The following is a 24,614-nucleotide window of genomic DNA, read 5'->3' as shown; positions in this document are numbered from 1 at the left end:
TTTTATTTTCACGGCTCTGCATTATAAACTTCTGTGAAGCACTTGGGCATTCAAGGTTCTCACCACACATCTAGATAAGTTCCATGGGGGGTCTAGTTTCCAAAATGGGGTCACTTGTGGGGGATTTCTACTGTTTGGGCACATCAGGGGCTCTCCAAACGCGACATGGCGTCCGATCTCAATTCCAGCCAATTCTACATTGAAAAAGTAAAACGGCACTCTTTCTCTTCCAAGCTCTGCGGTGCGCCCAAACAGTGGTTTACCCCCACATATTGGGTATCGACGTACTCAGGAGAAATTGCACAACAACTTTAGTGGTCTAATTTCTCCTGTTACCCTTGTGAAAATAAAAATTTGTGGGCAAAAAGATCATTTTTGTAGAAAAAATGCAATTTTTTTTTTTCACGGCTCTACGTTATAAACTTCTGTGAAGCACATGGGGGTTCAAAGTGCTCGCCACACATCTAGATAAGTTCCTTAAGGGGTCTAGTTTCCAAAATGATGTCACTTGTGGGGGGTTTCCACTGTTTAGGCACATCAGGGGCTCTCCAAACGCGACATGGCGTCCAACCTCAATTCCAGCCAATTCTACATTGAAAAAGTAAAACGGCACTCCTTCTCTTCCAAGCTCTGCGGTGCGCCCTAACAGTGGTTTACCCCCACATATTGGGTATCAGCGTACTCAGGAGAAATTGCACAACAACTTTTGTGGTCTAATTTCTCCTGTTACCCTTGTGAAAATAAGAATTTGTGGGGGAACAGATCATTTTTGTGTAAACAAAAGCGATTTTTTATTTTCACGGCTCTACGTTATAAACTTCTGTGAAGCATTTGGGCTTTCAAAGTGCTCACCACACATCTGGATAAGTTCCTTAAGGGGTCTAGTTTCCAAAATGGTGTCACTTGTGGGGAGTTTCCACTGTTTAGGCACATCAGGGGCTCTCTAAACGTGACATGGCGTCCGATCTCAATTCCAGCCAATTCTGCATTGAAAAAGTCAAACGGCGCTCCTTTACTTCTAAGTTCTGCGGTGCGCCCAAAAAGTGGTTTACCCCCACATATGGGGTATTGGCGTATTCAGGAGAAATTGCATAACAAAATTTATGGTTACATTTCTGTTTTTACACTTGTGAAAATAAAAAAAATGGTTCTGAATTAAGATGTTTGCAAAAAAAAGTTAAATGTTCATTTTTTCCTTCCACATTGTTTCAGTTCCTGTGAAGCACGTAAAGGGTTAATAAACTTCTTGAATGTGGTTTTGAGAACCTTGAGGGGTGTAGTTTTTAGAATGGTGTCACACTTGGGCATTTTCTATCATATAGACCCCTCAAAATGACTTCAAATGTGATGTGGTCCCTAAAAAAAAATGGTGTTGTAAAAATGAGAAATTGCTGGTCAACTTTTAACCCTTATAACTCCCTAACTAAAAAAAAATTTGGTTCCAAAATTGTGCTGATGTAAAGTAGACATGTGGGAAATGTTATTTATTAACTATTTTTCGTGACATATCTCTCTGATTTAAGGGCATAAAAATACAAAGTTTGAAAATTGCAAAATTTTAAAAATTTTCGCCATATTTCCGTTTTTTTCATAAATAATAACAAGTAATATCGAAGAAATGTTACCACTAACATAAAGTACAATATGTCACGAAAAAACAATCTCATAATCAGCGGGATCCGTTGAAGCGTTCCAGAGTTATAACCTCATAAAGTGACAGTGGTCAGAATTGCAAAAATTGGCCTGGTCATTAAGTACCAAATTGGCTCTGTCACTAAGGGGTTAAAAATGTAGCAGTCATTTTTTATTTTTTCAAGGAAATTTGCAAAACGTTTTTTGTAGGGACCTGTTCAGTTTTTAAGTGACTTTGGGGATCCTATATACTTGAAAACCCCAAAAGTGATACCCTTTTAAAAAATAGCATCCCTCAACATATTCAAAATTGCTTTCAGGTAGTTTATTAGGCTAGGGTCACATTGCGTTATGTGACCCCATTTAACGGACTACGTTACACCGCGGCATAACGCGGTGTAACGTAGTCCGTTAACGCCGCCATTGAAGCGCACACCCACATTGGGCGTGCGCTAGCGATGTGCCGTCATTTGAGTGACGGACCGTGAACGCTGCTTGCAGCGTTTGCGGTCCGTTCCTTGCTATCGGGATCGGCTAATGCGATCCCTTTTGGAACATTGCGCTAGCGCAGTCCGTAGCGCTATGCGCTAAATGGACTGCCCTAACGCAATGTGACCCTAGCCTTAACCCTTAATGTGCTTTTAAGGAATAAATGCAAAGTGGCAGAACAGGAATGAAGAAATGTATATTTACTACCCTAAATGTTTCTAACTTCTGAACAGGTCACTATAGCCGGCAGACTTTAAGACAGTTATTTGACTATGAATTGCCATGGCAAACATCAGGACCACAAGATCAAGATCTCAAAGTGCCAATGGAGTTAAAGAGAGAGCCCTCACACTCTGTTAACAGTATAAATGCTGTAGTCCATCTTTCAAGCGTCTGAATCGAAGTGGAAGTCTGTGCCCGTTACTCATCCAGCCACACGCTCATTCATTTGGTTTGTAAAGAGTCACTCCAATCTCATAAGTCCAAATAGCCTTCAGATATTTCAAAGACCAGCCAGTCTTGAAATTTCAACTTAAGTCTTCCTTAATGGTGGTTAGGTATCAGTCTTCCTTACTTTGGCCATGTCTCCGAGCACTGAACACCTTATACTTCTGGGTATAAGGGGGGCTAGAGTTTTGAAATATGACAGTATTGATGGATAATAAGTTCCTGATCACTTCATGTTTGAAGGCAATTCTGGCAATTAATGGCCGTCTTTTTCTCAACACGTTTTTTAAGACACTTGACTAGTTGCAACAACACTTTTGATGGTTTGGTGGTCATGCCACAATATCTTACCAATTTCCAGAGTGCTGCATCCCTCTGTAAAGCTTAACAATTTTTGACCTTTCAGGTCAATTAAATCTCTTTTTTGGCCCATTATGCCTAAGAAATACAAGCTGCCCAATAATTCTGAACACCTTGATAAAGGGTGTTGATATCTTTATCTGGTCAAAACAGATAATTCTGCAGTCACTCGGTGTGACTGCAGACTTAAGAATCCCCCCAACGCACATACTATGCGCTGCAGGGATTTGCCAGTTTCAGACCGGGTATCAGAGGGTATGTATGCATTATACATACCTCTGGCCAGCTGGTGCAGCCTCGCTCTCTTTAAACTTGTATGGAGTGAGACCGCGCCCTCTAGTCGGCCACGTCCACTGGCCAGCAGAGTCACTATGGAGCGAGGCTGTGCCCATTGGCCGGGAGTATGCATAACCTAATGTATGAAACTGGCAAATCCCCACAGCGCAAAATTCATGAGCTGGGGGGATTAATAGGTCTGCATTCAGTGACTTTAAAATTATCAGTTTTGAAAAGACAACCCCGTCAAGCCACACTTTCTCTCATTACATATCATCTGATATGCTTCAAACCAATAAGCATTCAAGTTTATACAGCTTGGAGTTGGAAAATCTGCATAAAAATATGGATACCGTCAAAATTCTCACTTGCCTAATAATTCTGCACACAGTGTGTGTGTGTATATATATACATATATATATATATATATATATATATATATATATATACACACACACACACACACATAGTACATTGGACACACCTTTTCATTTAAAGATTTTTCTGTATTTTCATGACTATCAAAATTGTACATTCACACTGAATGCATCAAAACTATGAATTAACACATGTGGAATTATATACTTAACAAAAAAGTGTGAAACAACTGAAAATATGTCTTACATGCTAGGTTCTTAAAAGTAGCCACCTTTTGCTTTGATGACTGCTTTGCATAATCTTGGCATTCTCTTGAAGCTTCAAGAGGTAGTCTTCGGGAATGGTCTTCCAACAATCTTGAAGGAGTTCCCAGAGATGCTTAGCACTTGTTGGCCCTTTTGCCTTCACTCTGCGGTCCAGCTCACCCCAAACCATCTCGATTGGGTTCAGGTCTGGTGACTGTGAAATCCAGGTCATCTGTCATAGCACCCCATCACTCTCCTTCTTGGTCAAATAGCCCTTACACAGCCTGGAGGTGTGTTTGGGGTCACTGTCCTGTTGAAAAATAAATGATGGTCCAACTAAACGCAAACCGGATGAAATAGCATGCCGCTGCAAGATGCTGTGGTAGCCATGCTGGTTCAGTATGCCTTCAATTGTGAATAAATCCCCAACAGTGTCACCAGCAAAGCACCCCCACATCATCACACCTCCTCCTCCATGCTTCACGGTGGGAAACAGCATGTAGAGTCCATGAGTTCACCTTTTCTGCGTTGCAGAAAGAACCAAAGATCTTAAATTTGGACTCATCAGACCAAAGCACAGAGTTCTACTGGTCTAATGTCCATTCATTGTGTTCTTTAGCCCAAACAAGTCTCTTCTGCTTGTTGCCTGTCCTTAGCAGTGGTTTCCTAGCAGCTATTTTACCATGAAGGCCTGCTGCACAAAATCTACTCTTAACAATTGTTGTAGAGATGTGTCTGCTGCTAGAACTCTGTGTAGCATTGACTTGGTCTCTAATCTGAGCTGCTGTTAACCTGCGATTTCTGAGGCTGGTGACTCGGATAAACTTATTCTCAGAAGCAGAGATGACTCTTGGTCTTCTTTTCCTGGAGCGGTCCTCATGTGAGCCAGTTTCTTTGTAGCATTTCATGGTTTTTGCCACTGCACTTGGGGACACTTTCAAAGTTTTCCCACTTTTTCGGACTGACTGACCTTCATTTCTTACAGTAATGATGGCCACTCGTTTTTCTTTACTTAGCTGCTTTTTTCTTGCCATAATACAAATTCTAACAGTCTATTCAGTAGGACTATCAGCTGTGTATCCACCAGACATGCACAACACAACTGATGCTCCCAAACCAATTATTAAGGCAAGAAATCCCACTTATTAAACCTGACAAGGCACACCTGTGAAGTGAAAACCATTCCCGGTGACTACCTCTTGAAGCTCATCAAGAGAATGCCAAGAGTGTGCAAAGCAGTCAACAAAGCAAAAGGTGGCTACTTTGAAGAACCTAGAATATAAGACATAATTTCAGATGTTTCACACTTTTTTGTTAAGTATATAATTCCACATGTGTTAATTCATAGTTTTGATGAAATGATGTTCAGCTGCGTGTGTGTGTTGCCTCCATGCGCCTATATGACCTCACCACAACGCCTGTCTGTGCTCCTGATGAGGCGGAGGATGGTCCCCTGAGGGATCTCCTCCCAGACCTAAACTAAAGCATCCGCTAACTCCTGGACAGTCTGTGGTGCAACGTGACTTTGGTGGATGGTGCGAGACATGATGTCCCAGATGTGTTCAATCGGATTCAGGTCTGGGGAACAGGTGAGCCAGTCCATAGTTTCAATGCCTTCATCTTGGAAGGAACTGCTGACACACTCCAGCCACATGAGGTCTGTCATTGTCCTGCATTAGGAGGAACCCGGGGCCAACCGCACCAGCATATGGTCTCAAAAGGGGTCTGAGGATCTCGGTAACTAATGGCAGTCGGGCTATCTCTGGCAAGCACATGGAGGGCTATGCGGCCCTCCAAAGAAATGCCACCCCATGCCATTACTGACCCACTGCCAAACCGGTCATGCTGAAGGATGTTGCAAGCAGCAGATTGCTTTCCACGGCATCTCCAGACTCTGTCACGTCTGTCACATGTGCTCAGTGTGAACCTGCTTTCATCTATGAAGAGCACAGGGCGCCAGTGGCGAATTTACCAATCCTGGTGTTCGGTGGCAAATGCAACGCGTCCTTCAAGGTGTTGGGCTGTGAGCACAACCCCCATCTGTGGACGTTGGGCACTCAGACCATCATCATGGAGTCGGTTTCTAACCGTTTGTGCAGACACAATCACATTTGAGGCCTGATGGAGGTCCTTTTGCAGGGTTCTGGCAGTGCTCCTCCTTGCACAAAGGCTGAGGTAGCGGTCCTGCTGCTGGGTTGTTGCCCTCCTACGCCCCCCCCCACATCTCATGGTGTACTGGCCTGTCTCCTGGTAGTGCCTCCAGCCTCTGGACACTATGCTGACAGACAGACACAGCCAACATTCTTGCCACAGCTCACATTGATGCGCCATCCTGGATGAGCTGCACTACCTGAGCCACTTGTGCGGGTTGTAGAGTCCGTCTCATGCTACCATGAGTGTGAAAGCACAACCAACATTCAAAAGTGACTAAAACATCAGCCAGAAAGCATTGGTACTGAGATGTGGTCTGTGGACCCCACCTGCAGAACCACTCCTTTATTGAGTGTGTCTTGATAATTGCCAATAATTTCCATCTGCTGTCTATTCCATTTGCACAACAGCATGTGAAATTGATTGTCAAACAGTGTTGCTTCCCAAGTGGACAGTTTGATTTCACAGAAGCTTGATTTACTTGGAGTTATATTCTGTTGCTTAGGTGTCCCATTTATTTTTTTTAGCATATATATATATATATATATATATATATATATATACATACACAGTATATATTTTTTACAATCTATTGATTCCACTTACCTCTTCACTTTGTTCATCATATGGATCAGAGAGTAAAGGAACATTTGACACAGCCACTTGTAGAAGGCTATCAAAAATATGAGGTGAAAGTTTTGTCTCAAGTATTCTTGAATGTGCAAGTAGCTCCTGTATTCTAAGAATAATATGTTGGACAGAGATATTCTACAAGAGAAGTGGAGATTGTTAAAGTTGAACTAATATACGGAATACAAACCATTAATTTCTAACTTCATCTTACAATTAACTGTATTTTATATTGATTTCAGAGAATGCTAGATCCCTATCCTGTAAAGGCACACATGTCCATTTTTTATTATCTAAGACAGTGTTCCCCAACTACGGTCTTCAAGAGCCACCAACAGGTCATGTTTTCAGGATTTCCTTTGTATTGCACAGGTTATGGAATTATAGCCTGTTCAGGTGATGCAATTATCACCTGTGCAATACTTAGGAAAAACTGAAAACATGACCTGTTGGTGGCTCTTGAGGACCGGAGTTGGGGAACACTGATCTAAGGAGTCTCCCTTTGTGCAGAGTGATAGGACTGAAATGTCAGTTTAAAGGAGACCTCTAGACCATGCATTACAACTCCAGTATACTATGCAAATTGCCTCTTCAGAGAGGAAGAGGACTTCAATTCTAGTGCCATCTACTAGAAGTAGCAATCCTAAAAGTCAAAATCAAGCCTTACCACAAGACTTAGGATAAAAGCCAAACCAGATTTTCTTGCCTCAGGATATTTGCCCCTACTCAGAGCAAAGAAAAAGGTCTCATTTGGTTGGGTGAGAGGCCTCAGACTAAGGATTAACATATCTCCATGTGGGAAGTGACATGCCTGACATGCCACTGTAAAGAGACTTAGCGTATGTGCACATGTAGAATGGTCCTCTGCGGATTTTTCCGCAGCGGATTTCATAAATCCGCAGGGCAAAAACACCACGTTTTTCCTGCGGATTTACCGCGGTTTTTGTGCGAATTCCACTGCGGTTTTACACCTGCGTTTTTCTATTATGGAGCAGGTGTAAAAACCGCTGTGGATTCCGCAGAAAGAATTGACATGCTGGGGAATGTAAACCGCTGTGTTTCCGCGTGTTTTTTCCGCAGCATGGGCACAGCGTTTTCGGTTTCCCATAGGTTTACATTGTCCTGTAAACTCATGGGAAACTGCTGCGGACCCACAACTGCGGATATGCTGCGGATCCGCAGCAAAATCCGCATCGTGTGCACATAGCCTTACAATGCAACTGTCAGATTTCTTCCTTTGCACAGTGGAAGAGCAAAAACCAGAACACATATCTATGCAAATAGAGTATCTGGTTAGCACTTATCCTCGCGCTTATTGTGTCAAAGCTCGTTAAAGGGTCGATATTGACTTTTAGGATTGCTACTTTCTGTAGGTGGCAGTAGAGCTCAAATCCTCTAAAGTGGCAACTTGCATACATCTTTAATGAAACATATTTATGTGCAAGGTGATACATATACAAATATAGAAACCATGAACATAGTAGGAAACGGAGTATAAAGGTAAAATAGTACGTTATTGAACAAATCATAAAAAACATGAAAATGTTGAAAACATGAAAATGGTGTGTAAAAGACAAACAAGTAGAGTCCAGCCTGAAGCATACAAGAAAAAGCACAACACATCTTTTGAGATGTACATGAGTTGTACTGGGGGCAAGAGAAGCACACCACCAACCCATAGATCAATATTTAAATACAACCAAGATGGCATAAATATAGAGTTGGGGGAGGCATATACAGTGGGGCAAAAAAGTATTTAGTCAGTCAGCAATAGTGCAAGTTCCACCACTTAAAAAGATGAGAGGCGTCTGTAATTTACATCATAGGTAGACCTCAACTATGGGAGACAAACTGAGAAAAAAAAATCCAGAAAATCACTGTCTGTTTTTTTAACATTTTATTTGCACATTATGGTGGAAAATAAGTATTTGGTCAGAAACAAAATTTCATCTCAATACTTTGTAATATATCCTTTGTTGGCAATGACAGAGGTCAAACGTTTTCTGTAAGTCTTCACAAGGTTGCCACACACTGTTGTTGGTATGTTGGCCCATTCCTCCATGCAGATCTCCTCTAGAGCAGTGATGTTTTTGGCTTTTCGCTTGGCAACACGGACTTTCAACTCCCTCCAAAGGTTTTCTATAGGGTTGAGATCTGGAGACTGGCTAGGCCACTCCAGGACCTTGAAATGCTTCTTACGAAGCCACTCCTTCGTTGCCCTGGCGGTGTGCTTTGGATCATTGTCATGTTGAAAGACCCAGCCACGTTTCATCTTCAATGCCCTTGCTGATGGAAGGAGGTTTGCACTCAAAATCTCACGATACATGGCCCCATTCATTCTTTCATGTACCCGGATCAGTCGTCCTGACCCCTTTGCAGAGAAACAGCCCCAAAGCATGATGTTTCCACCACCATGCTTTACAGTAGGTATGGTGTTTGATGGATGCAACTCAGTATTCTTTTTCCTCCAAACACGACAAGTTGTGTTTCTACTAAACAGTTCCAGTTTGGTTTCATCAGACCATAGGACATTCTCCCAAAACTCCTCTGGATCATCCAAATGCTCTCTAGCAAACTTCAGACGGGCCTGGACATGTACTGGCTTAAGCAGTGGGACACGTCTGGCACTGCAGGATCTGAGTCCATGGTGGCATAGTGTGTTACTTATGGTAGGCCTTGAGACATTGGTCCCAGCTCTCTGCAGTTCATTCGCTAGGTCCCCCCGCGTGGTTCTGGGATTTTTGCTCACCGTTCTTGTGATCATTCTGACCCCACGGGGTGGGATTTTGCGTGGAGCCCCAGATCGAGGGAGATTATCAGTTGTCTTGTATGTCTTCCATTTTCTAATTATTGCTCCCACTGTTGATTTCTTCACTCCAAGCTGGTTAGCTATTGCAGATTCAGTCTTCCCAGCCTGGTGCAGGGCTACAATTTTGTTCCTGGTGTCCTTTGACAGCTCTTTGGTCTTCACCATAGTGGAGTTTGGAGTCAGACTGTTTGAGGGTGTGCACAGGTGTCTTTTTATACTGATAAGTTTAAACAGGTGCCATTACTACAGGTAATGAGTGGAGGAAAGAGGAGACTCCTAAAGAAGAAGTTACAAGTCTGTGAGAGCCAGAAATCTTGATTGTTTGTTTCTGACCAAATACTTATTTTCCACCATAATATGCAAATAAAATGTTAAAAAAACAGACAATGTGATTTTCTGGATTTTTTTATCTCAGTTTGTCTCCCAGAGTTGAGGTCTACCTATGATGTAAATTACAGACGCCTCTCATCTTTTTAAGTGGTGGAACTTGCACTATTGCTGACTGACTAAATACTTTTTTGCCCCACTGTATAAGGCTGGTTTCACATTTGCGTTTTTTTTTTTTGCGTTTTTGCGCAAAAAAACGCATGCGTTTTTTTCCCTATACTTAACATTAAAAACGCATGCTTTTTTTGCATGCGTTTTGATAAGTTTTGACGACGCATGCATTTTTTCTCTGCATGCGTTGTGTTGCAGAAATGCAACATGTAGTAATTTTTAGCGGCTTTTTTTTTGTGGCAAAAAAACGCATGCTTTTTTTGCGGCAAAAAAACGTATTGATGTCTATGTAAATGCATGCGTTTTTAAGCACATGCGTTTGCATGCAATTATATAGAAAAACACAAGAATACACACTGATAAGCCACCCCCCAACCCTAACCCTAGGGATCCTAACCCTAAGGGTTAGGATCCTTAGGGTTAGGGTTAGGATCCCTAGGGTTAGGGTTAGGATCCCTAGGGTTTGTGTTAGGGTTAGAGTTTGTGTTAGGGTTAGAGTTTGTGTTAGAGTTAGAGTTTGTGTTTGAGTTTGGGTTAGAGTTTGGGTTAGAGTTTGGGTTAGAGTTTGGGTTAGAGTTTGGGTTAGAGTTTGGGTTAGAGTTTGGGTTAGAGTTTGGGTTAGAGTTTGGGTTAGAGTTTGGGTTAGAGTTTGGGTTAGAGTTTGGGTTAGAGTTTGGGTTAGAGTTTGGGTTAGAGTTTGGGTTAGAGTTTGGGTTAGAGTTTGGGTTAGAGTTTGGGTTAGAGTTTGGGTTAGAGTTTGGGTTAGAGTTTGGGTTAGAGTTTGGGTTAGAGTTTGGGTTAGAGTTTGGGTTAGAGTTTGGGTTAGAGTTTGGGTTAGAGTTTGGGTTAGGATTAGGGTTAGAGTTTGGGTTAGAGTTTGGGTTAGGATTAGGGTTAGAGTTTGGGTTAGAGTTTGTGTTTTAGGGTTAGGGTTAGAGTTTGTGTTTTAGGGTTAGGGTTAGAGTTTGTGTTAGGGTTAGAGTTTGTGTTAGGGTTAGAGTTTGTGTTAGGGTTAGAGTTTGTGTTAGGGTTTGTGTTAGTTTGTGTTAGGGTTAGAGTTTGGGTTAGAGTTTGTGTTTTAGGGTTAGGGTTAGAGTTTGTGTTAGGGTAAGGCTGGGTTCACACTTAGCGGTTTTTACCGCGGAACCGCCGCGATTTTGATGCTGCGGGTCCGCAGCAGTTTCCATAGCGTTTCCATTTACATGTAAACCCTATGGAAACCGCAAACCGCTGTGCACATGCTGCGGGAAAAAGCGCGGTTTAAAACCCGCAGCATGTCACTTCTTTGTGCAGAATCGCTGCAATTCTGCACCCATAGGAATGCATTGAACCGCTTACTTCCCGCATGGGGCTGTGCCCACGTTGCGGGAAGTAAGTGGCTAATGTGCGGTTCCTACCCGGGGTGGAGGAGAGGAGACTCTCCTCCAGGCCCCGAGAACCATATTTGGGGTGAAAAAAAGAATAAAAATAAAAAATCATGTTATACTCACCCTCTGAAGTCTCAGCGCTGCACGCGGCCGTCTGGTCAGAGTTGCTGTGCGACCAGGACCTGCGGTGACGTCGCGGTCACATGACCGTGACGTCACGAAGGGTCCTTCTCGCACAGCATCTTTGGAACCGGACCGCCGGGTGCAGCGTCGAGGAGATCCGGACATCAGAGGGTGAGTATAACCAATTTTTAATATCTTTAACATTACTATTGATGCTGCATATGCAGCATCAATAGTATAGGCGGAAACCCGCAGCGAAACCGCAGAACAAACCGCGATAAATCTGCAGGGTTAACCGCAGTTGTTTTGCCCTGCAGATTTATCAAATCCGCTGCGGGAGAACCCGCAGAGGGACGCCGCAAAGTGTGAACATGGCCTTAGAGTTTGTGTTAGGGTATGTGCACACGATGCAGATTTAGTGCAGAACTGCAGCAGATTTTTCTGCAGCAGAAACGCTGCAGAACTGCACTGTGATTTACAGTACAATGTAAATCAATGTGAAAAAAAAAGCTGTGCACATGGTGCAGAAAAATCTGCGCAGAAACGCTGCAGATTTCAAAGAAGTGCATGTCACTTCTTTTGTGCAGTTCTGCAGCGTTTCTGCACCCCTCCATAATAGAAATCCATTGGTAAAAATCGCATAAAAAACGCATAAAAAACGCACCTGCGGATTCTGCCAGGAGATGCAGATTTAGTGCAGATTTTATGCAGAAAATTCTGCACCAAATCTGCATCGTGTGCACACAGCCTTAGGGTTAGAGTTTGTGTTAGGGTTAGAGTTTGTGTTAGGGTTAGAGTTTGTGTTAGGGTTAGAGTTTGTGTTAGGGTCAGAGTTTGGGTTAGAGTTTGTGTTAGGGTTAGAGTTTGTGTTTTAGGGTTAGGGTTAGAGTTTGTGTTAGGGTTAGAGTTTGTGTTAGGGTTAGAGTTTGGGTTAGTATTTGTGTTTTAGGGTTAGGATCCCTAGGGTTACTAGGGATCCTAACCCTAACCCTAGGTATTTCTGTTTATAGTGGGTTTTCTAGTTGATTTTGATGATTGGCAGCTGTCACACACTTCTCATCATGCGTTTCAAAAACGCAAACGCAGTAAAAAAATGCATGTAAACGCGTCAAAACGCCGTGTTTGTGTTAAAACATGCAAAAACGCATGCGCCTAAAAAACGCAGCGTTTAAACGTGTTTAAACACGTTTTTTCACCAAATTCGTTTGCGTTTAAAACGCTGTGTTTTTAAACGCAAATGTGAAACCAGCCTTACCAAAGGTGGGGGACGCAGAGCCTGGATGCTCTGTTTTTATTTTACTTTTATATGTATTAGTTTTTGCTTGTTTATTTCCATATAACCATAGCGTTAAAAAGATCGATTTCATGGACATCATTCTTGAAATTGATGAGAACCAGTGTATACAGACTGAAGTCTACAGTAAACCTTCAGTTAATGCCCTGATATATGCAGACTCTGCTGACAATCCAGCCACCATTAGGGCTGTCCAGGTTGGACAGTTTCTAAGAATGAGGCGGATCTGTTCCTCAGATGATAAATCTGAGATACAAGCCAGTGATCTAAAAAAATAGAGGCTATAGTCATAGATGTATTAAACGTGGCTATGACAGAGCAAGAACGACACCTTGTAACAATGTTTTCTATCAAAAGAAACACATGGGCAAAGGTACTGATAAAATTAGATTCATATCTACATTTAATCATGAGTGGACAAGTATATGGGACATCCTAGCCAAACATTGGGCCAAACTTAAGACATAACCCTTTCACTGGGACCCCTATTGGGCAACTTTCCGCTTAGGACATCGAAGAGATCTAAAAATATCAATGGTCCTTTTGTAAAAAGTCACTACACGATCAAATCCAACCGTTTTGGATCAAAAAGACCAGTGCTGGGATGCTTTTAAATGTGGCTACTGCCTAGCCGGCGCCAATGCCCTCCGCTGCCCCACTGGTGTATGTAAACTTAACATCTAGATAACTTCGAATACGGGTGTGGGACATTGACACGGCCAAGACAGTGGCCGACTTCTCTGATCTCAAAACAATCCCGCGCCATTTTAAGGTTTATAATAACGGTGACCCTGGATCATTCAAGGTTAGGGGTTTTGGCACTATCCATATGGGAATCAGAGGAGAAAAAACCAAAAAACTCCTTGCCCAATGGGAAATGGATAGTGACACTTGACATAACGACCCCAAAGGTCTGAATAAGACACTCTGTGTCGCTTCTTTCCTGTAAATGCATGTACCAATGTAAATATTTTTCCTCATTTCTATTCCCATTCTGCTTCCCCTTTTATTCCAGATGTTCTGTTTTTATTTTATTTTTAGATGTATTCATTTTGCTGTATATTTCCTTTTAGGCTGTGTGCACACATTGCAGATTTTTCACGTTTTTTCGCTATAAAAACGCGAAAAAAACGCATACATTATGCATCCCATCATTTAGAATGCATTCCGAAATTTTTGTGCACATGATGCGTTTTTTTTTCTGCGAAAAAAACGCATCGCAGTAAAAAAAAACGCAGCACGTTGATTAATTTTGCAGATTTTTTGCGGATTTGCATTATATTATTGCATTGAGAACCTCCATAAAAATCCGCAAAAAAGCACCAAAAATGCGGTAAAAACGCAAGAAAAACGCATGCGGATTTCTTGCAGAAAATGTCCAGTTTTGCTAAGGAAATTTCTGCAAGAAATTCTGAACGTGTCCACATAGCCTTAGGGGTAAAGAAAGCTTATGGCTAGCATCACTGTTTATGCCCATTTATCTGTTTTGTACTGTTATTATATTATGTATCCTTCTTACACGATTCCCCTCTTTATCTACCTTACAGGGGGCTACTAAAGTGATGTGCACTTGGCCAAATACCCCATTCTCTTATGCGGTCATCTAACTATAATGCATCTCCAGATGGAATTGTGGTACGCGTCTGCACTGCCGCTTGTCCTGCACGCTTTCCGGTATCTACACGCCTCCTGCGCATGACCGAGGGCTGTGAATCTTCAATTGCTCTCGTGCATCAACAGTGATGCTTGACTGACAGCCGGGGGTGCGTTGGCAGGGCACAGCACGCATGCACCAGAGGAGCACTTTCATTTGTCCATGATGGACCAGATGATCGGTCTCTATGGAGATAAAAAGATCCTGTTTGCCACCATACCCATTATCCCCTTTAGAAAGCAGCATTCTATATGTGAAACACGTGTCTCAGTTCTGCTATCCGACATTTCTGGCCAGCCTGTGCATTCCCCAACTCTGTATTTATGCCTATTTGGTTGTATTTAGATATTGATCTATGGGTCGGTGGTGTGCTTCTCTTGCCCCAGTACAATTCAAACACGTCACTAGATATGGTGTGCCTTTTCTTGTATGCTTCAGACTGGTCTCTACCTGTTTGTCTTTTACACACCGTTTTCACGTTAGCTGTGACTTTTTATGATGTTTGTTAAATAAAATGTACTAGTTTACCTTTATACTCCTGTGTTCTTGTTTACCTTGTAGTTGTTTTTTTATTCCAAGAGTGTTTGCAACCATTGTGTGCAATCATTTTTGCATCTAGTATGCAACTGTGTTCTCGGTTGCTCATAAATATAGAAACCAGCGGCAGGGAAGGGATAATTTAATAAAGCTGTTCACTTTCCAGCACCACATAGGTACCGTAAGCACTCCAATGGAGCTGAAGAATCCAAAATCTTCTGAAGGGAAGTATAGAGGAGGGAAGAGTTTGAGGAGTAAGCATGGAGAAAGAGAAATGTAAGGAGACAGTATGGGACAGCGGGAGGGAGAGATGTTTGAGGAGACAGTATGGGGAGAAGGTGGAGTAATGTGTGGGGGAGACAGCATGAGGGAACAGTATGGGGAGAAACACATGGGGCGTTGTGTGAAGTGATAGTATGTAGGGGGTACAGTATGAAGATTGGGTATAGGGGGGTCAGAATTGAGGGGGGAAGCATGGTGAAACAGTGTGGGGGCACAGAATGAAGGATACCGCATATGGGGGGAGAGTGTAAAAATTATGTGCAGTATAGAAAATAGAGGACAGTGTGGAGGCTATGTACCATAATTATGACAATAAGGGAGTCATATTTTGTGCAGGGAGCATAATGAGGGGCAGTTATTCAGGAGCAGATATTTTTTATTCAGGAGCATTATAATCACGCTGTTGGGATGTGCTGCAGGAGACTGGAGAAGAGAGGAGAGTCTGTGGATTTGAAAATCATTATAGCATCTAGAAAAAATGGAGAAAAAAATAAAGAGAACGACTCCAATTAGAGACTAGGTCACCTAAAAGATACCTGGATGTGTTTATTGTTGACACTGCCTCCAACTTATCATTATGGTGGTACCTGTAGTCTGATGATGACTGAAAACAACTTCCAGCATCTTCTTACTTATGTTAAAAACATCCTGGGAATTGTTCCTGCAATACTACGGTATATGAGGCTGACCTAACATTACAGTTGATCGCTATACTAAGTTTGCTGATGTATTTCTGTACTTAAGGTGGTTCTGGTAATGTATTACTATACTAATGTTGGTTCTTGTGATTTATTACTGTACTGATGGAGGTTCGGGTTATGTATTCCTGTATTGATGGCCGTTCTGGTGATGTATTCATGTACTGATGGTGATTCTGGTGATGTACAATGTAATGATGGTGGTTCTGCTGATGTATTCGTGTACGGATGTGGGTTCTAGTTATCTATTTCTGTACCACTGGTGGTTCTGGTAATGTATTCTTATTGTGTTATTGGTTCACATGTAATAATCCATAACTTGTAAAATTTTGTGACATATAACCATGTTATTGTCTGACAATTAGTGATTACTAAATTTGTATTTATGTTAGGTACATTTAAGGGGTTGTCATTGAGAGAAGCAGCAAGAGAAGCTATATGGCACCGTAAGTATGCAAATAGCATGAGTGGTCATATTAACGACTCCTGACATTAAGTATACTATTGGGCATCTTACAGTATTTAGTTTTATAATTAAAGTAGACTATAAGCACACAAGTGAAAGGCCCTCTCCTTTCCGTACTAGTAGTCATTGTTAGTTTGTTCACTGTAATTTATATTTGTATATTGTATGCAACCCCATCTCATGTACAACACCATTGAATCAATGGTGCTATAAAAATAAATAATAATAATAGTAATAATAATTGGGTTGTCCAAATTTCTGATGAAAGTACTGTATGTGTTCATGCTATGTGACTGAAGACTTCGGAATCCTCATAACACACACAGTATACGCTGTCATATGCTATTTGCATACTGACGGTCAGGTTTCAACTAACTTTTCTTCCTGCTTCTCTCAAACACAAATTAAGATGTTATGTGTTTTTCTTCCAATAGGGATATGCAAAACAATGAGGAACCTTGACGTGAGTTGCGTGCATGTGCATTTTGACCAAAATATCAACCAATACCTCATGCATATTATTTATATTTACTGCACATTTTTTATTTTTGTATAGGATGCACTCAAACCCATCAAAGTTGCCTTGTAAACAAGGGTGTCTGTCCCTATTGTGTACACTTATCTAGTACTGGGCAGCCTGCCTAATCTTAATAGTATGGCCGTCACCAAAAGGCTGTAAGCCAACACTGTGTACTACCTCTGTGTGGCTGGTGCCCTATACAAATCTTATCCATGTGCAATTCTAATTGTAAGAACACACCCCCTTCTTAACTGATAGTGATGAACCACTCCCATACCTATTTTCCACTAGTGTTGCCTCCACCTTTATTAAGGGTGGGGCTGCAGCGTATGATAAGTGCATTAGTTTTCTGACCTGTGTTGTTAAATACAGCTGTCTTTTTTTTGCTATGTTTAAAGGAGAAATGACTGCTTTAATTTGAAAGGGGTTGATGGGCTTAATACATATTAATTAGTGATGAGCAAATGTGCTCGGACAAGGTCTTATCCGAGCGTGCTCGTATATTATGTTCGAGTATTCGACAACCTCAACACATATGTGGATTGCCTGTTCGTTAGGCAGTCCCCGCATGTGTTGAGGCTGTCTAGCAGTCGCAAATCATGCAGCGGCAGGGACTCGAACATAATATACAAGCACGTCACCCAACACCCAAGCATGCTCCGATAACATGATGAGCACGTTCGCTCATCACCAATATTGATCCTTTCCAAGCATACAGAGAAAGTAGGGTCAACGTGCAAGGAATTAGCTCAGGATCTAAGCCTGCACCATGCAAAGCGAGTACCATCTGCAGCATTGGGATATTTAGAATGCATTTCCGGGCAGCATAAATCAGCTGACTGGTTCACGTTAATATCCTACAAAATCCCATCATTGTAAATACAAAAATTACAGAAAAAATTCATATTGCAGTAACAAAATTTGCTTTACCTGAGAGGTTTCCAAATCGGACTTATATTGACTGTTTTGTGCACTCTGAAGGCAAATAGATAATAAAGCTTCAAACAATTTTCCAACACCAGATGACCACTTCTGAGCATCAGTTTTGCCATCAGACAACAAACTTGATTTGTCATCTGGAGAATCAGGAAGATTCATATAATCTTGATTTGTAATTAAAATTTTCCCCTGCTCACGGGATTCCAAATCGGATTTTTCTTCTATACATTGCTTTAATGCCTCCGAATGTGAAGATTTGAGCCTCAGATCACTATAGTCGTCAAAACTGCATAACTTACTGATCATCATACAAACAAGCTTATAACACAAATCGAAGCCACCGATCTTCAGGAATTGCTTCTGGAATAACATACTTCTCAAGTAAAGCCGGTAACACATAGACCAAATGTCTGCTGCTTGGTGTATTTGTGCTGCTGGAGGCAAGAACAAGCTTTCAGCATTTAGCTTTGGTAAAATGTTTAGTGGTTCACTAGCGGTACTGTCATAACCAGATGTGTCTTCTGATTCATTGATGGATTCAAGATCAGGCTCGGCATCTTTGCTCACTGTCAAAAATGCCAAGCAGAGAAATATATTTATTGTGTTTATCTTCACATCAAAATCCTTTCTTTTCTTTGGACAGGCATCTTTCAAAACGCCATAAAATTTACTCAAACTTTGAGAAACATTTATGCTTTCATGAGACTTTAAAAGATGAACAGAAAATTCTGAAGTCGGTGCTGTGTTAGCTTCATTGGTACCAACGTCTGAAGTAGGTGGTAAAAGGTCAGGTTGCAGCTCTCCGATGCAAATAAGGGTCTCAAACACTTTCAAACAGAAACCCCTCAATGAATCCAAATAGTTAAGTTCAGTAACTTGATTTAATCCATTCAAACTGAAGAAAGCTTCTTGAACTACCCTAGGAGAAAAAAAATATTAAACGTTTTATTTCCTTTAAGAGTACCACCTTTCCCTAATTTTTTCATGTTGAATTGACCACACAATGTAATAATGGCGGGTGAGAGGAATGTTTGCTTTAATTTTGTCTCTACATTATGGAGATATTATCAATCAAAGTATTTGGCACCTAATGAGTTAACTTTTGTTAAGTCCAAGTGGGTGTTGTTAGTTTTCACTCTGTATGAGTTGCTCAATGATAATCAGGCAGCAATACAGTAGAAATAGAAATGTGCCCCCACCACAGCTTACATTTCTCAGTGTGTGACATGTAAGCATACAGCACTACTCTCCTGTTGTAAGGCTGGGTTCACATTGTGTTATAGGCAGTTCGTTAGACGGACTGCGCTACACCGCGGTGTAACGCAGTGCGTTAACACCGCCTTTAAGCCCTATGTTGGACGCATCGCTAGCACACGCCAAAAATGGGCGTGCGCTAGCGATGTGCCGTCATTGGGTGACAGACCCTGGGGCGCGGGCTGCAGCGTTTCCGGGTCTGCTAGCTCTATCTGCGCTAGCGCGATCACATTTCAGCACTTGCGTTAATGCAGCCCGTTTAACGCATGTGTTGAACGGGCTGCATTAATGCAATGGTGAACCAAGCCTAATCTCTTGCAAGATTAGAAAGTGCTGGGAAGTCAAAGCACACATGACTACCCATTTCAGATAAGGTTCCTGTGGGAAAAAGGACAGCAAAGCTGAGTTTAGGCATGTCACATTCTAAAAAACTTTTAGGCCATGTGCACATGTACAGTATTTTTCGAGTTTTTTTCGCTATAAAAACGTGATAAAAACGCGAAAAAAAACGCTTCCATATGCATCCTACTATTTACAATGTATTCCGCATTTCTTGTGCAAATGTTGCTTTTTTTTCTGCGAAAAAATCGCATCGCGGAAAAAAAAGCAACATGTTCATTAAATTTGCAGAATTGCGGTGACTCCGCACACCTAGGAGTGCAATGATCTGCATACTTTCCGCATGGGGCTGTGCACACCATGCGGGAAGTAAGCAGATTATGTGCGGTTGGTACCCAGGGTGGAGGAAAGGAGACTTTCCTCCACGGACTGGGCACCATATAATTGGTCAAAAAAAAAAGAATTAAAATAAAAAATAGTGATATACTCACCCTCGATGTCTTCCCGCCTCTCTGCGCTGCATGCTGCCGCTTCTGTTCCTATAGATGGTCTGTGTGAAGGACCTGCGATGACGTCGCGGTCCTGTGATTGGTCATGTGACCGCTCACGTGACCGCGACGCCATCGAAGGTCCTGCACACACACACCATCTAAAGGAACGAACGCCGCTGAGGAGATCTGCTGTCTGCGGGTGAGTATAACCTTTTTTTTTATTTTATTTTATTATTTTTAAACATTCTATCTTTTACTATTGATGCTGCATAGGCAGCATCTATAGTAAAAAGTTGGTCACACTTGTCAAACAGTATGTTTGACAAGTGTGACCAACCTGTCAGTCAGTTTTCCAAGCGATGCTACAGATCGCTTGGAAAACTTTAGCATTCTGCAAGCTAATTACGCTTGCAAAATGCTAAAAACCGCAAAAAAAAAACGGGGAAAAAACGCAAAAAAAAAAATGCGGATTTCTTGCAGAAAATTTCCGGTTTTCTTCAGGAAATTTCTGCAAGAAATCCTGACGTGTGCACATACCCTTACAGTAAAAAAAAGTATTCCTTCCCAGTGACCTTCTCCACATTTTTTCACGTTCCACCCACAAAGTTAAATGTTTTTTATTGAGATTTTATGTGATATACAACACAAAGTGGCTAGCAACTGGTCGAGTAAAAAGGATATTACACAATTTTTCTAATTTAGATTTTTTAAATAATCTGAAAATTGTGACGGCTATATGTATTCAACCCCCTTGTAGTCAAGTACCCCTAAAAAAAATCCAGAGTGACCAATTGCCTTCAGAAGTTGCACAATTGGTAAATTGAGTCCATATATTACATAGTTATATAGTTGCATAGGTTGAAAAAAAGATCTAGGTCAATCAAGTTCAAGTACCAATTGTACATGCTGTCACTAATTTATCTATAACCCACAATGTTATGTGTACGAGGAAAGAATCCAGCCCTTTCTTAAAAGATGTCAAAATGTCTGCCTGTGCTACCTCTTGTGGTAGGGCATTCCATTGTCTCACTGCTCTAACTATAAACAACCCTTTCCTTATTTAGCTGCCAGAATTGCCTTTCTTTCACCCGTAAGGAGTGCCCCCTGGTCCTAAGTATGGTGTTTGGAAGAAATAAGTCATGTGGCAGTCCTCAGTACTGACCACACACATACTTATACACGCAATGAGATCTCCTCTGAGGCATCTTTTTTTCTAAGGCTGCTTTCACACATCAGGTTTTCTGTTTCAGGCTAAATTTGGAGAAAAACCAGAACCGGAAAAAATAAAAACCGTAACTAGTGTTCCCCCCATTGACTTGTATTAGCGCCGGATGGCCCAGCGTTCCTTCCGGTTTGTGGCCGGATCACCCCTAACACTAATCCAAACCCTAATTATAACCGTAAACATAATCCAAATCCTAACCCCAACCCTAACCCTAACTTTACCCCCAACCCTAACCCTAATATGAAAATGGCAATAAATCGATTCCGGCGTCTGGAAAAAAACGTCTACTGTAATGTTTTTTGTCTGCGGCAAAAAAGCCGGAAGGGCCGGATCCGGCCTTTCCGGCTTTTCGCTACAATGCATGTCTATGGACGCCGGATTGCACCAGATCCGGAAAAAGGTGGATCCAGCGGCCTGATCCGGCTTTTTACACTGAGCATGCTCAGAAACTATGGGCATGCCCCCAGGACACATATATAAAGCAATGACATTGAGGCCCTCACTCATTTCCAGCCATACTGCCAGCCAGAGAGCCCACACCCTGCCAAGACTGAAGAACTGACAGCCAGAGAGCAGAGCCAGCTATAAACCTGCCACAGAGCCCAGCCAGTCAAGCCTGGAGTGGAGCCTGCCAGAGGCCAGCCAGCTATAACCTGCCACAGAGCCCAGCCAGCTCTCCTGCTACAGAGCCCAGCCAGCCACGGGCCGGCCACAGAGGCCAGACCTCCTGCTACAGAGCCCAGCCAGCCACGGGCCTGCTACAGAGGCCAGACAGCTATAACCTGCCACAGAGCCTAGCCAGCTCTGCTACAGAGCCCAGCCAGCTCTCCTGTTACAGAGCCCAGCCTGTTGTGAATTCTGTTGTTGAACTCCCTCCTGTGGTCGTGAATGGTACTTCCGCGAGTTCTGTCTATGGGCTCCCTCTGGTGGCTATGAGTGAAGCTGCTGCTTCTGAGGTTCCTTACACAGGTGACGTGGTTTATCCTTTGGTTGGCTGCTCTATTTAACTCCTCTCAGATCGTTACTCCATGCCAGCAGTCAATGTTTTTGCATTGGTTCAGTTCGGTCCTGGATCTCTCTGGTAACCTGCCTTCTCCTGCAGAAGCTAAGTTCCTGATAGTCATTATTTGTTCACTGTTTTCTTGTCCAGCTGGTTATCATGATTTTGTCTTGCTAGCTGGAAGCTCTGGGATGCAGAGTGGCCCCTCCGCACCGTGAGTCGGTGCGGAGGTCCTTTTTGCACACTCTGCGTGGTCTTTTGTAGGTTTTTGTGCTGATCGCAAAGTTACCTTTCCTATCCTCTGTCTATTTAGTAAGTCTGGCCTCCCTTTGCTGAAACCTGTTTCATTTCTGCGTTTGTGACTTTCATCTTTACTCACAGTCAATATGTGTGGGGGGCTTCCTTTACCTTTGGGGAATTTCTCTGAGGCAAGGTAGGCTTTATTTTCTATCTCTAGGGCTAGATAGTTCTTAGGCTGTGACGAGGCGCCTAGGTCTGGTCAGGAGCGCTCCACGGCTATTTCTAGTGTGTGTGATAGGATTAGGGCTTGCGGTCAGCAGAGCTCCCACATCCCAGAGCTCGTCCTGTATGAGGTTTAACTATCAGGTCATTCCGGGTGCTCCTAACCACCAGGTCATAACACCAGCCATCCACAGAGGCCAGCCAGCTATAACACAGAGCCAGCCAGCTCTCCTGCTACAGAGCCCAGCCAGCCACGGGCCTGCCACAGAGGCCAGCCAGCTATAACATGCCAGAGAGCCCAGCCAGCTCTCCTGCTACAGAGCCTAGCCAGCTCTCCTGCTACAGAGCCCAGCCAGCCACGGGCCTGCCACAGAGGCTAGCCAGCTATAACCTGCCACAGAGCCCAGCCAGCTCTCCTGCTACAGAGCCCAGCCAGCCAAGCCAAACCAGAGCAGCCATGTCTTCTTCTCGGGCGCCATCGGCAGAGGGGTCAGGTAGATAATTTTGTGCCCGAGTTCTTACACCTGAACGCATCCTTCCAGAACTATCTGAAAGTTTTGTCCGAGCAAATGGCTGCAGGTTTTAATTTAATAAATAAAAGTATACTCGAGATGCATACACTTGTTAACGATGCGTTCAGAGGCAAGACAGTCACCGAACAACACTTTTTTCCAGTCGGTACTTGAGCAAATGGAGACGTTATCTACTTCTCAGCAGATGCTCATTGCCTCAAAAGCAGAGACCCATACTGCAACTGCCCCCCTTCCTCCACTGTCCATCACTACAGCCACTACCATCCTCCTGACCAGTACCACCAACCTGCCCATGCCCCATCCCACCAACCTCACCATCACCCACATCGTGCCCGTGCCCCGTCCCACCAGCCACAACACTTCCAGCATTCCCGTGCCCTTCCCACCAGCCACACTACCAGCCTCCCGCCCGTGCCCCTTCCCACCAATATGATGATCCCGACCCATACCACTTCCCATCTACTTCATCTGTGCCTCCTCTCCCTGCCCACTACCAACAGCCTCTTTCACGTCCTTCCCAACCCTCTTCTCCACCCATCACTGCTTCTGCCTCCCAATCCTCCCAAAACATCACCTACACCCCTCCATCCTACCAAATTCTTAACCCCAATCCCACTTTCCAGTCCACTCGCTCAATTGCCTCCTCCATCACTACCTATTGATCATTCCCCACCTCCAACACATTCCTCTCTCCACATTCCCACTGTCGAAGTGTCCCTATCCGACAGCCCCTCCAGCACTATCTCCACCCCAACTTATTCCAATCTATAGTTTTGTGCGCTGCAAAATAAAGTTTATTTTTGTTATTTAAAAAAAAATTAATAAAACTGTGGTGTTTACAGCTATTTTGTATTTATTCTTTAAAGGTATAGATACCACTTTGGTTAAACAAGGTTTATTGGTTTATTGGTCAGAGGTAAAATACTTTGGATACAACCCAAACAGGTGCACAACTTTGGTAAAAGGTAAAACCAAACAGGGACACAACTTTGGTAAAAGGTAAAACAAAACAGGTACACAACTTTGGTAAAAGGTAAAACAAAACAGGTACACAACTTTGGTAAAAGGTAAAACAAAACAGGTACACAACTTGGGTAAAAGGTAAAACCAAACAGGTACACAACTTGGGTAAAAGGTAAAACCAAACAGGTACACAACTTGGGTAAAAAGTAAAACCAAACAGGTACGCAACTTGGGAAAAAGGTAAAACCAAACAGATACACAACTTGGGTAAAAGGTAAAATACTTGTTACAAGGAAAAAGACAAATTGTTCTCTCTCATCCTGCCAGTCTATTCTTCCTTCGGGTGAAATAAAATATTCTGCAAATTGATCCCGAATTCTGGAAACAGTGGCAGAACTTCTATACATTTGGTTGCTATAATCAGCCAAGGTGGTTTGTTCAGACTGGTCCTCAATGGAAATCTGTTCATTGGATAGCACATAATTGTGCAGGACAACACAAGCTTTCACTACCTCATCCACAGTCTCTCTCTTCAAGTTAATAGATGTCAGG

General features: G+C 42.7%; 1 protein-coding gene across 2 annotated transcripts in view; it reads right to left on the bottom strand.

The window, feature by feature from the left end:
* Positions 1-24,614, bottom strand: part of LYST (lysosomal trafficking regulator) — a 604,516-nt gene that overhangs the window by 461,761 nt on the left and 118,141 nt on the right. For both annotated transcript variants that reach the window (XM_069769439.1, XM_069769441.1), the window contains exons 5-6: positions 17,787-18,714; positions 6,585-6,746 (exon numbers count right to left, since the gene is read on the bottom strand). In XM_069769439.1, coding sequence (XP_069625540.1) covers positions 6,585-6,746; positions 17,787-18,714 — 1,090 coding nt within the window. The remainder of the gene's footprint in view (positions 1-6,584; positions 6,747-17,786; positions 18,715-24,614) is intronic.

The sequence above is a fragment of the Ranitomeya imitator genome, chromosome 5, assembly GCF_032444005.1.
Source record: "Ranitomeya imitator isolate aRanImi1 chromosome 5, aRanImi1.pri, whole genome shotgun sequence".
NCBI classification, from domain to species: domain Eukaryota; kingdom Metazoa; phylum Chordata; class Amphibia; order Anura; family Dendrobatidae; genus Ranitomeya; species Ranitomeya imitator.
Note: the sequence above shows the minus strand (reverse complement) of the source record. Positions and strands in the feature narration are given on the sequence as shown.